General features: G+C 41.8%; 1 protein-coding gene across 3 annotated transcripts in view; it reads left to right on the plus strand.

Moving 5' to 3' along the window:
• The window catches only part of LOC139349865 (caskin-2-like), a 47,210-nt gene that overhangs the window by 598 nt on the left and 33,964 nt on the right, over positions 1-12,648 (plus strand). For all 3 annotated transcript variants that reach the window (XM_070990900.1, XM_070990902.1, XM_070990901.1), the window contains exon 2: positions 2,726-3,217. In XM_070990900.1, the coding sequence (XP_070847001.1) occupies positions 3,124-3,217 (94 nt within the window). In that variant the 5' untranslated portion in view covers positions 2,726-3,123. The remainder of the gene's footprint in view (positions 1-2,725; positions 3,218-12,648) is intronic.

Genomic DNA, 12,648 nt, shown 5'->3' on the forward strand with positions numbered 1-12,648 from the left:
CTTCACTCGGTATATATCGGTGGAGGACAAATAACAGGTGAACTTCAGGGGCCGTCTGAGATGTGACAGATTTGTGCTTTTGATGCGTGTCGAATTTACACGCAGTGATTTCTGAAAGGTCTTTGAACTTGTTATATTTGATGTACAAGTTTGCTGAAAGGCAGGGTGGGGATAAATTGAGTCGAGAAAGGGGTTTGGTCTGAAATTGTAAGCATATGATTGAGTTTAATTAGGAAAATTGTGCTCCAAAACACACTATTGAGCGTTTTAACCAAATATGACGATCTGAAATCGTATTATTTAGACGCCAGAACAATGTAAGCAAATCGAGATGCGTTCACTTGCCGCTACATAAAATCGTTTTCACTTGATCATAAATCAGGGAATATTTTGACACAGAACATGAGACTGAATATGAGCGTTTCTCCATGTGTGGCACCTGTCATTCAGTATTTCATGAGAAAGTCACCATAGCCACTGATCTCTATTTAACTACTACTCTATCCAATGACATTTAGGCTAACAAGCCCATTTTGGACTCCTTGTTTACATTCTGGCTCATGTCAGTAAAGGGCTGTGCAGTTGTTTATTGCCTGGCAAGGTGCCTGGCTAGTTTTAGATCATGTGTCAGTGCAGAGACATGCATTGGCATCTGCTGCTGGGCCACACTGCCGCACGATCACCTAGTATTACGGGGGTATAACTGAACTATCTGCCTAACAGCCCTAAATCAGCTGGAAGACGAGATAGCCTGCTTATGTTTTTGACTTGCAAAGTGTATTCAGGGTACAGCATAGACTACGAAGTCAGGCTCAAAGACAAACGCCTGCTGCTGAAACAGAATATTTACTCGAGGGGGTTCGTCACGTCTGTTGAGATGTCAAGGAGAATAAAGCTGCTTCTGAGGTCTTTTAAACAAATCCAGCTGACTTTTAACATCTGAAAACTTCTGAACGCTGGCTAATTTCTCCATTGCTTGCATACTAACTACTCACTAAGAGATAAAGTCGATGCTGCAAACAGAACACTATTTCCTCCAAGATTGCCTCTTCCGCTTCATTGGGAGTCCTAATTGTGGTTTTGTTTTGCACACAGAATGGACTCCTGTTCTAATTGGAGGCTCTGTTTCTCACTGAAACCGCCTTTTTGATGTTACCTCAGTAGCTGAAACACAAGACCTGTTTTTACACTTTTCTCCTGGTTGTTTTATTTCCCTGTCGTGTTGTTTCTTTACTCGCTGTCTCTCACAATTGAGATTTCAGGCAAATTGGTTTTGACACAGCGGTCAGCTCTGCCTCACTTTCCTTCTTGGAAGGGAAAAATACAGAACTTTTTCCAAACACGTAAGCTGGCAGAACTCCAGACATGTCTTTGACTGGAAAGATGCTTCCTTAAAGTCGGGGGAATGTTATCAATGGTCGGAGACCTTATTCCTGCACGGGAAGAGTAAGAGATTAGCTGTAGGCTCCTGAGGGACAGAACATCCTGGACCTGAGAAAACAAACTAAAGTTGGGTCAAGTTAAAGTCCCATGCCTCATTCTGACAGCATCAAAAACAATTCTGTTGATTACTAATAAGGCATAACACTTGATGTTGAATGGGTCAGTTGGCACAAGCAGTGCTGCAGCAATTAGTTGATTGACATAAAATAAACAAATTAGTTTTCTGTTAATTGCAAATGCCCCCATGTTGTATTACTTACAGTGTCACGTTATCAATCACTCCCCTTCAGTCTGAGACGTTAGGTCAATTTTAATCCAATCAAAGACTACGGTACATAATAGGGATGCCATTATCATTATTAGTGTTATTATTGCTGTTAATATCTGTCCTTGCCTGGTGCGAACAACATCTTGAAAAGTGATTCAGCACCACAAATTGGCAAAGGACGCGAACAATAAATCAAACGCACCCTTTTCAGGCACTCTGCACATCATCACTTCTTTTGTCTCTACTTGTCACTACTGTGTGCAGGTAAGACTGCCTGCCAAAAAACCCACAGCACACAACATTAGACATTCAGCTGCTGTAAAAGTTGATGTTAGCTTGCATCGTGATTATGTAACTTGTTGACGTTGAAAACATTATATATTTTTTGATTTTTAAAAAAACCCCAGAAACACTAAAAAAATGTTACAATAATACTAATATAGTATGATGAATATAAATACTTATTGATGACATTATGTGTATTACAGTGTTGTTTTTATTCGGTGATATGGGAAAAGACGCTCTGCTGGCAGCTGCTAGCTTGACGAGGTTTATGCAAACAACGCCTCGCTTGACATTTTGATTGATAACAAAGGAGTGCTGATACCCGTCCCTACACAGTCATATATGATGGTGAGTCATAGTAATGGTAGTGTGACAAAACTTAGACTAAAAGCTATAATATGTAACTTTTCCACATTAAGATGTCAAAAAAACATACTTACATGATCCCAAATCATATCTCAAAGAGTGAGTAAGGAAGCGAATGTGACCAAAAATCTTGATACATTACCTTTTCTGTGAACATTTCTGCCCGAGTCACGTTGGATAGATCTTCATCTGCAGTGCAGCGGTTGTTTAACAGTGATGACAGCAACTCCCATGATCCCATGCTACCTCAGGACGACATAAAACCACATCTTTTGTTTTCATTGTTTTGACTGAGGCACCCTTAGTGACATAAATTGCATACTGTGCATTTAAAGTGATTTCTCTCTCTCACTTTCTTTCCAGCATTCCCTTTGCAGTGTAATGGCAGGTTGAGTTGCTGCTGCCTCCAGTGTGACAGAAAAAGACTATGAACGTGCACTCAGCTCTGCAGGCAACTAAACCTCTACTAGTCCTGCTGTAACTCCAGATCTAAGGTCACCGTCGAACACAATGGACTTAAACTTCAGCGACGAGAGGAAAAAGACCCCCTGGACCAGTTTACCCGATTCTCCTGCGCTCTAGATGCTGCTAAACCCTCTATTCACAGCGTCATTCCATGGCTGGGATTCCGCAGCTACCTGTGAACTCGCTGACAAATGTTTGCTGAAACTGTTTGCCTGAAGGAGCATTGAAAAGACAACAAAAGAAACCTTGGCTGTCGACCGTGAGCAGTTTGTGTGTCTGTGGTTCGGTCTGTAATCATGGGGAAAGAACAGGATCTGCTGTTGGCAGTGAAGAGTGGAGATCTTCTGCAGGCGCATAAACTTCTCTCCAAAGTCAAGTGCAACAAAACCAGTGAGTATGGAGCTAAGTAGAGGCAAGGGGATACATGGCTTTGTGTTTTTTGCTAAGCTGTTTTGTGTTTGTTCTTTGCTCTGGGCCGGGGAGTGTAGCTGTTTCCACTCTGAAGTGGAACCTAGATAGCAGAACCAGAGCTCTTACTGTTGGTGATGTCCTCGGTGCTTCTAACCCGAGCGCGGTTTCCCTGCGATAACCGCGGGATCAGGTTCAGCTGTCGACCACAAAACGCAGCCCCCTCCAGCAGTCGGGTCAGGGACAATTTGAAACTAAGTGGATTCAAACTGTGGCACAACCCAAGCTAATCTCCTAAATGCAGACCCCTGCAGCTCGCGCGTCTTGCTGTGTGGGTTGTATGGGGCTTTGTTCTTTTGGAGTTCCTTATCTGTGTAGATTTGAAGTCAGGCGACAAGCGAGCTCGCTTTACAGTAGCATTGTTGTAAATGACAGGGTTCTCCCTTATCCATGCTTGGGGAAAGTTAAGGCCAAGCAGGCTGTGAAGTTGAAGCCTCTCTTTGTGGCGTTATCTGTTTCGGGCTTTCATCAGTACGGCTGGCTGCTCAGTGACAGCTCCGGGAACAAAGCTGTGGATGTCAAGAAAAAGCCTGTTACACACTTTACGCACTACATAAACAGCGAGCGCTGCTTGGCAGAGAATATTAAAAGTGATACTGCCTGTTTTTGTGCTGCTGTGTACTTCTGTTTTGAACAACCAATGACTGCCAAACTGGCTGAGAAAATGCAGCTGGGGAAAGCGAAAGAATAATGTTCTCTGCTGTTTTATAAGCTGTCATCAAGGTGCCCTTGAGCAAGGCAGTCCATCTGCTTTGGAATAGCAGCTCAGTGGCCAAATGCTCAGCTGTACTGAGCAGCTCCCAGGTGAGAATAAATGGATAGATATTTGAAGTCAAGAAGGAGCAGAACAAGTAAAAGTGAAGTAAATTAACACAAGTTAGAAACTTCTAAGGGTGCTTGCTGCTTAAATCTCCCAACTGAAACATTAGAAATAGTTTAAATACTGGAACAGTTGAAGTTTGAAGTTGATGTAGCGTAGCAGTTAAAATGGAGCTGAAAGAACCTCATGTTTTTGTGTAAGTGTGAACACTTACTTACTCTTATTGATACTTCTTATTGCTTTGGTTCTTTATAGATTCTTTAATCAGTCCTTTTCCATCACTAAATAATAAACCTAATGATATCTCACTGGAAACAAATCTGAAATGTCATTAAAATAAATAACAGTCCTGACATCACAATGCTGAGTGAAGTTTAGACAGAATGAAAAACACAGACATCAGTCAGCATCAGTCATTCATCCTGTCCTCCTTCCGTTGGTGTGATTCACTGCCTGCAGATACCGTGAGCAGAGTGAGGAGGGGCTGGTTTGTCTCAACCAGTAGCTAAGTTTACAAGAATCTACCTTGGACCTTATAAGGAAACACAGCAGCTGGCCACATATCGACTGAGAAAAGTGTAGTTATATATTTTATGTGTTTATGGCTCATCGTTTAGCACCTGCACACCGAGAGCAAAGATATTTAATGTGTCTTCCTGTGTCAATCGTAGTCACTCCCACATGCATGCACACACTGTTTTCAACACCGCTGATCCTCGAGCACCTTGCAGGACACTGTCAGTGGTTTAGTCATTTGTCAGTCCAGTCAGAGCCTGCAGCGTCTGGCAGCAGCACAGCAGATGCTGCGGCTGGCAGTGAGGCCTCAACAGATGACCTCCTCTGTCTCCCATTTACACAGCGGCCCTGTCAATAAGGGCTGATTGATTGGTTAGTAGTGACCTGTTTCAAAAAGGTTTTAAAAACCAGCCACCCCAGAAATAGGGTTGTGCAATGTACTACAACCAAATTATGTGTTTTGCTTACTTACTTATTTGAACTCTGACTCTTGAATTGCTTCATTTAAGTAAAACCACACTTAAAAAATGAATTGAATCACTCTTTACTAATGCAAAAGGAATTCTTGCGTTGGTACATGGTAACAACGGCCTGACGACTACTGACCGCTCACAACTGGCTAATTTTGAGCTGAGGAGCACACTGAGCTGCATCTCCAGTCAGCATTGATGAAGTGACAGGTAGCTGTGATGTCGCTTTCATTTGTGTCCAGCAGTCGGTGGTCAGAGCTAGTTTGTCTGTCCTGGCTAGCTTGACTTCTAGCTCTTCTTCTCATCAAAGTGTTAGTCACACTAGCTCTTTATGGCATAACATACCATCATATCAAAGCTACAACTTACTCAGTGATTCAAGCGGTAACAATGCAGCTGGGCTAAGGGCCCTGTCTTATTTTGATACTGTTGTTGTTTCCTTGGGGCTGGATTTATTCTAGTTTAGTCCTGCCATGATGAGACCAATTTACTGAATACTTTCATGCTTCCAGTGCGATAAAACCTTTTAATTTGAATGGTCCCAGGGCTCTTCCTGATGTGCCACCCTCAGTACAAATGTGACATTTTTGGCCAACTACTTGTAAGACTATAAAAACTTGTAAAAACCTATAAAAACTAAATATTGAGACTGTTGTTTGTTTCTAGAAGGAACCTTACAGTCTCTAGTGCTAGCTATGGAGGATTTATATGAAAACAAACATGACACAGATACTGAGATTTCTCATGATTATGATTCAAGCCGTTTGTGACGTCCTTGTGAGCTTAAATGATATTGCAATAACAAACACAACATATCCGTAAGTGCAAAGCCACTGAAGACGTCAGGTGCTTTCTAAGCTGTTGCGGTGGTGTCAGGCTGACGTGCTAGACATTCCCATGGCTCCAGGCTAAGCCTGGGGCAGGGGCTGGGTGCAGACGGAGGAGGGAGGCACCTGCGTATGGACTGAACTCTGTAACTGGAGGACGTTTGGGGCGGGGCTGAGGTGACTCAGGGGTCAGGGAGTGACCAAGCATGTAGTGGACAGACAAAATCACAAAGTACTAGTGGAGGGTGCGTCTGATCAGCTGATGTGGGTGGATGTATGGCATGTACTTAGCAGAAAGAGACTCAGTCTGTGTGTGTGCTCATGTTGTAGGTTGCTCTGGAGTGTGACAGCTACATAATACAAAAGTGACACACTAGGAGTGGGATAACTATAAATGATGACCCACCCAGGTGTTCCTGTGTGAGCATTTGCTGATTTTCTCTGTTTTACACACTGCTAAGATGAATAACTGTGCATCACATCTCCACCTCTGTGTCCTCAGTTCCACCTCTAGTGGAAACCTCCAGTTTGAGTGGAGAATCTCTGTGTTTTTCTTGTCATAAATGCTGCTTTGGAGAAACACGCGGCGATCAAAATGGTGAAACGCCAAAATATCAACACAAAATACTAGAATTTGCTATAAACCAGCATCAGCCTTTAAACACCGTTGTTGGTGTTATCGCAGCAGTAGCTCCTGTGAAGGCTGGGTGAAGGGACCTGGTGGTAAAGCTGGCTGTGAAGTGGCACAGGAGTCTTGTGGTGTCCCGAGGGGATTAGCAGTGGCAGCGAGGTTGGCTGATGGACAGGGAGCTGAGATGGGAGGTTTCTTTTCCAATCAGCCATCTGCTGACATCAGGTTGGGTGCTCAGTCAATTTAAGTGGACTTACCACAGCCTCCCTTTTTTTTGCTTAGCTGTTGCAAGCTGACAAATCATGTGGACTCATTGTAGATAGATATAGTGGTTACACAGAAGGCTGCAGCCTCTGTCCAGCTACTCACTTTGTGTTGCATTCAGAGTGACAGCTTGACTTGTAAAGTCATGTCACCCAAAGTTTACCCCTCTCGCATACTCTTGACTCAGATGGACTGAAGTGGGTGCTGTTTGCTCCTCCCTAAATGGGGACCATTAGAGACTAGAGGTTCTTCAAAGGCCTTCATGATTACAATGTCTTTTGTTGCAGCACATGCTTGCTTTCATCTTAGCCCACAGCCCTACCTTCTCTTCTGTCTTGGTTAGGTACACGGCCTTTAGGCAATTCTCAATGGACAGATGGACAAACAGCCGAGACACAAAGGCAAAAGATCAAATTTGAACATCTATTGTATCCGCCATTTGATCCTCACATAATATAAAGACGATTCAGACCTTCACCAGTCTTGGGCACTTTTTCACAAATCACACAGGTGACAGCAGTAAGCCATGCCTAAGTCTGCAGGCTGACTCAGAAAGTAGTTGTGATTAGCTCATCATAATCAGATCACTGCTACGATATTATCATCTGAGTCCTAGGTGGATGCTTGGGAATAATCTGTCATCATGATGTGTTAGGTATTGAACACTCATTATGATCAACCACTGCAAGCTCTCAGATCAACTGAATTAAACAGATTTGGAAAATTTGGAAAAATAATATGTAAGGTGTAGTACTAATACAGTCTGGTTTTACTTCTTTTTTTTAGCTTAGCCATTATTTCCCAAGTAATTCTTCTTAGTTTTGCAGATATTTGGTCATAAGCCAAATTATTGAACAAAGTGCTGATGATGGCATGAAAAGAAAAGTCAGGGGATCACCAAGTCAATAGCATTCATCCTCTGGAGAGCAAAGTGATGGACCGAACAACAAGCATTCACATGTCTTGTTTTGGCTGACTAGCAATTTAAAAAGTCCAAAGCCATTCAATTGAGAATGACATGAAACAGAGAAAAGTAGTAATGCCACCCATATGAGATGCTGGAAGCAAAGAATGATTTAGATTTATGCTTGAAAAACTAGCAATTAACGAGTTGATTTAAGAGCTGCAAATTAATTTCTCCACAGGCAGACTAATCGATTACCTGAGTGTTAGGGTTCTGGTTAGGAAAGAGTGATGCATTGGTGCCATGGCATTGAACTCCACTGAGATGTATTTTGATCATTGTTATGAGGGAGATTGTTTCCCCCTGAAAGAAAAGCACTCTGATGTCCTCACATAAGCTTCAACACCAGTGAAACTCATTGCTGTAAATTGGGGGTTCCCATTTGGAACTTACTCAAGAATTCTGTTCATACTTCAAATACAGAAGTTGACAATGGTGTTGGCACTGGTGATATTTTCTTATTGATTAATAATTAATGGCCACTCTATATTAAGTTATACTTTCTAAGTTTCTTGAGCAAACTTTGGCTTGTTCATTGTAAGCAATGTCTGCTCACAGCTTTGTTTCACAGAGATATCCCTGTACTGTTAACTCTCACCTCTACAGCTCACTTAACAAGTTGTACCTTGTTTGTTTAATCCATTCATAAACAGAAGTATAAAAGCATTTTTATTTTAGGAGCGATATGTCCAATTTTTCATTCCCTCTGCACTTAACACACAGAAATGAAATTGACATCAATCTCCTCATCTCACTATTTAGATGTTACGTTCAGTTTTTTCCTTTTCTGGATTAACTGCCTTGTCTTAAACAACAGCCACCTCCACCTCCACCTCCACCTCCACCCCAATCCTCATCCTTTAGCTAGCCTCTCGACTTCCTTCATCCCTGTACCTCGAATTAGGGATGACCCATCTGGCCGAGTGTCAGATTAGAAGTCTGTTAGACCTTAAGAGGAGGTGTATTTGTGTATACGTGTGTGTGCTTGCGTGAATTAAAGCATGTGTGTTGTCTCTATGCATAAAGTCTATACGGCAGATGCCAAGACACATGAATAGCTGATTTTCTTTGAACTCTTCAACTTTTGTCTCACCTCACGTGTGGTGTTTTCAGTCAGGAGCAGCAGGGTGTTGCAATTAACCCATTAGCTAACCTGCTAACTGGGCTAATCAGTCTTCTACTTTATTAGCCAAATAGTTGGGTAGCAGCCAAGTAGTGTGTGAACGGCTTTGGAGTTCACCTACTCTTGCACTATATCAGATACACACACACACACACACACACACACACACACACACACACACACACATAGACACACACACACACACACACACACACACACACACACACACACACACACACACACACACACACACACACACACACACACATTAATCCTGACCCCTTTCCTCCCCTGACAGATGGGGTAGCCTGTCTAGGATTGCTGAGGAATTTACCAAAGGAATTAAGTGTTTGTGCGTGTGTGTGTGTGTGTGTGGCTGCAGTAGACAGCATCATTTATCTAGCATAACTAGCTTTTTATTACTCGCTCCAGGCTGCACCTTGTTGAGTCTAGCTCTCATCCTCGTTGAGCTGCGCTCTTTTCTCCTGTTACTAAAAAACAACATCATTCATGCAGATGTATAAATGTGGCAGTCAGAGTATGAGGCATGGTGTCACAGGTTTCTGCTCTGCCTCTACACGCCCTGCAACTCTGTCACTGTATTCATATGTTTGGATCTGAATCTTTGATAAGGTTAAAAAAAAACAAAAAAAAAAAACACCACCAACAACATAAAAACATATCTGTTGTTGGAGTATTGTGAGTTCATGGAATTGTTTTTGTCCTTGTACAGGTAAAGATAATATCATTGTCTGACAAGGAGGCCTTGTTTTGTGTGTATTTACATGCATGAGTGTACTGTATGGGTATGGGTAGGAGTGTGGCTCCCAAATGGGAATTAGACTGTATCAGTATCCGCTAGCAGTAATGAGAATCAGCAGAGGAGGTTGCTGTTGCGGCTTTGATCTTCTATGTTATCGCACTCTTTCGTTTTTTTTTTTCTCTTTCTATTCCTTAATTTCATCCCCGATTCCTCTCGTCTCTTCCCCGAATTGGAAGCAATTAGAAATCGCTGTCAGCGGTAGCTGCTCATATCTCCCAGTTGTCTGATAAGCTACTGTGCCTCAGAGTAAGATACTATTCATTGTAATGAGAAGCGTCTGGATCACAGTTTCTTGGAGGATGTTTAGGCTAACGGATGTGTGTGTCTGTGTTATACAAACTTGTGACACGAGAGGAACAAGTGGAATTGGATATTGCGTCATTGATATATTCAGGTTTTCAGTGCAAACTTTTTTAGGTCGTCTCGGCTTCCCGATGTAGCTCAGGTTGTACTTAAAGGGGCATTCCTTTGTACATGGACCTCAGTTTGCTTGATCGTTATTTGCCGATAAGATATTTCTTGATCAACGAATTGATCTGCTAAATTGTTGCAGCTCAGTTGGGCGGTTTAAAATACCATGCTCTGTATGGTGCTATGGACACATTTTGGCATGTACCAAAAAAAGTTGAATTATTTTTCAATTACAAGCCCTAATCTGAGAGATGCTAGGGAAATTCCATCATTCTGTGCGGTTTTGTGTTGGGTCGAAAAGGTTGTGGTTAGTCAAGCTATTACAACCATATACTTACTCACACAAGTTCCACGTTATGTAGGGACAAGAGTGTATTGATCTTTGCCTCTTAGGCTAAATGAGAATTGTAATGACTTTTCCATCCATGTGGGAGTGTATGACCTCATACTGGCATAGGTCCAATAAGTTAGGGGCTCACTGAGCAAAGTACTTTTGTGAAATTGATGTTGTTGTTTGTTTGTTTTTTTCCTGCATAATCAGATATGGCCTCAAAGCTTTGCTATAGAAGCCTCACTATTCTGAAATGGTAATGAGCGTAGAGTTAGTAGTACCCTCAGGACTTGACTCAAACCGGGTCATAAGTCTTCACATTCTAGTTCACCATGGCTCCATGTCAAGCCCAACATGAACATGACTTCATTTTAGAGATTGTGGGTCACTCTGCAGGGAAACCACTATTGTTAGTGAGATGGAGTGAGTCTTAGCTTTGTGAAAAATGATATTGGTATGGTCATAAACTGACAGTGGTAAAGTGCTGCACATAACAGACACCATAGACAACTCCACAGTGTCAAAGGGTTGGCGGTGATGAGCCAGCACAAGATGGGCAACAAGTACACAAAAGTTTTCCACTTCTAGGCAGGTGAACTCTACATGAACCTGTGTCATATTTCCTCTCATTATAGTCCTCATCAGTAATAGCCATGGTGGTTCTGGGGAAGGGATTGGTTTCTTTCATTCCTCAACTGTCTTGCTACTAAAGACACGGCAAAGAGAAGAAAAGGGAAGGGAACATCTCATTAGACTAAAATAGATGGACATGGAGTATTTGTTGTTTCTTTGTCTCATGTCTCTGCGTGTTTTCGTAGTTAGTTGAGGATAATCCTGGATTCTTGTACTCTTACAAAACATTTGAGTAGAGTTGTGTTTCTCCTTGTAAACATGTGCAAGTGTGATCTCATAGTGTATTTTGGTGGATAAATACTTGTTGTTGAGGCAGTATCCTCATCAAGTAAAAAAATGTTTTAACCCAATACGCTCTGATTTTCTTGGAAGTTTACTGTAAAGAACTTCGTAAGTTGCATCTAATTATATGTAAAACAGAAATGACATTCATTTCATTTCATTCAGAAATTGAATTGCATATTATGTGCATGTGTTTTAAAAGAACTGGACATGGTGTGCCAAAATGTCTGCCTGTTCATTTAAACATTATTTAACATACTTCCGTGGTGGTTCTTATGTTTTGAAGCCTGTGGCACATTGTTGTTCCACTGGTAGACTCGGGATACTGTAGTCTACTCATACACTGCGATGTCTTGTTTAATGGAGCACAGGGCCGAGCTGGAAGCACTGGTGCCACTGACAGTAGTTATAGTCATTAGTGATATTTAGCCCGTTATCATACTCTGAGGCAGGCCTTCGTGTTGGAAGTTATTGTACTTGATACAAACTTTTAAATAGTCTGGAGCACCAGGAGTTTTCCTGGTGGGCCGCTTGACAATTTGGGTCAATGCAACTGAAAATATACATACTTTTAAATAACCCCAGCGCTGTGTGGCACACTGGCCCAGGTTGGGTAGTACATCTGTCAGCCTCTACTTGACTAAAGTTATTGCTAGAAATATTGTTCCGTAATCTTGTTTACATAAATATTTTACAAATTAAATAATCTATTGAAAGTAATTGAAAGTGGCTGTCTTTAACCTTTACAAACTTAATGGCTTAGCGTTGGATCGAAATGTTCTCAGTTGGTCTCATGAGAGCCTGTAATGGCATCCAAGTGAAGATATACGTTTAGATGGAGTAGTAGTACTCCTCCTGTAACTCAGAGTGCACCTCTGTGGCTCCACAGAGTTGTGTAGCTGTCAAGGTCATTTGCAGAACATTTGAAAGAACTTTGCATAGTTGGCCATTATAGGAAAAGTTTTTTTTTCATCCTCCCAAGCAGAAAGCCAAACACATTTCTTGATTCAATTGTTCAGATTCAATAGTAGGTGTGCTGTGTCCAGTCAGCCACACACTCAGGTTTCACTCAGATTCAGCTGGATATAATTTATGATTTAGTACAGCACACTACGGACAGTACACACAGGCAGGTTTTGATCAGTTATGAGTTGGCATGCAGGATAAAATGCTCTAACACAGAATATGGACCTTACAATATGCAAAAATAATTCTAATTTTGCCACAATGATGGCTTGCAAATGTTTATTCCACTATG

Source organism: Chaetodon trifascialis, chromosome 21, assembly GCF_039877785.1.
Source record: "Chaetodon trifascialis isolate fChaTrf1 chromosome 21, fChaTrf1.hap1, whole genome shotgun sequence".
Lineage (NCBI taxonomy): Eukaryota > Metazoa > Chordata > Actinopteri > Chaetodontiformes > Chaetodontidae > Chaetodon > Chaetodon trifascialis.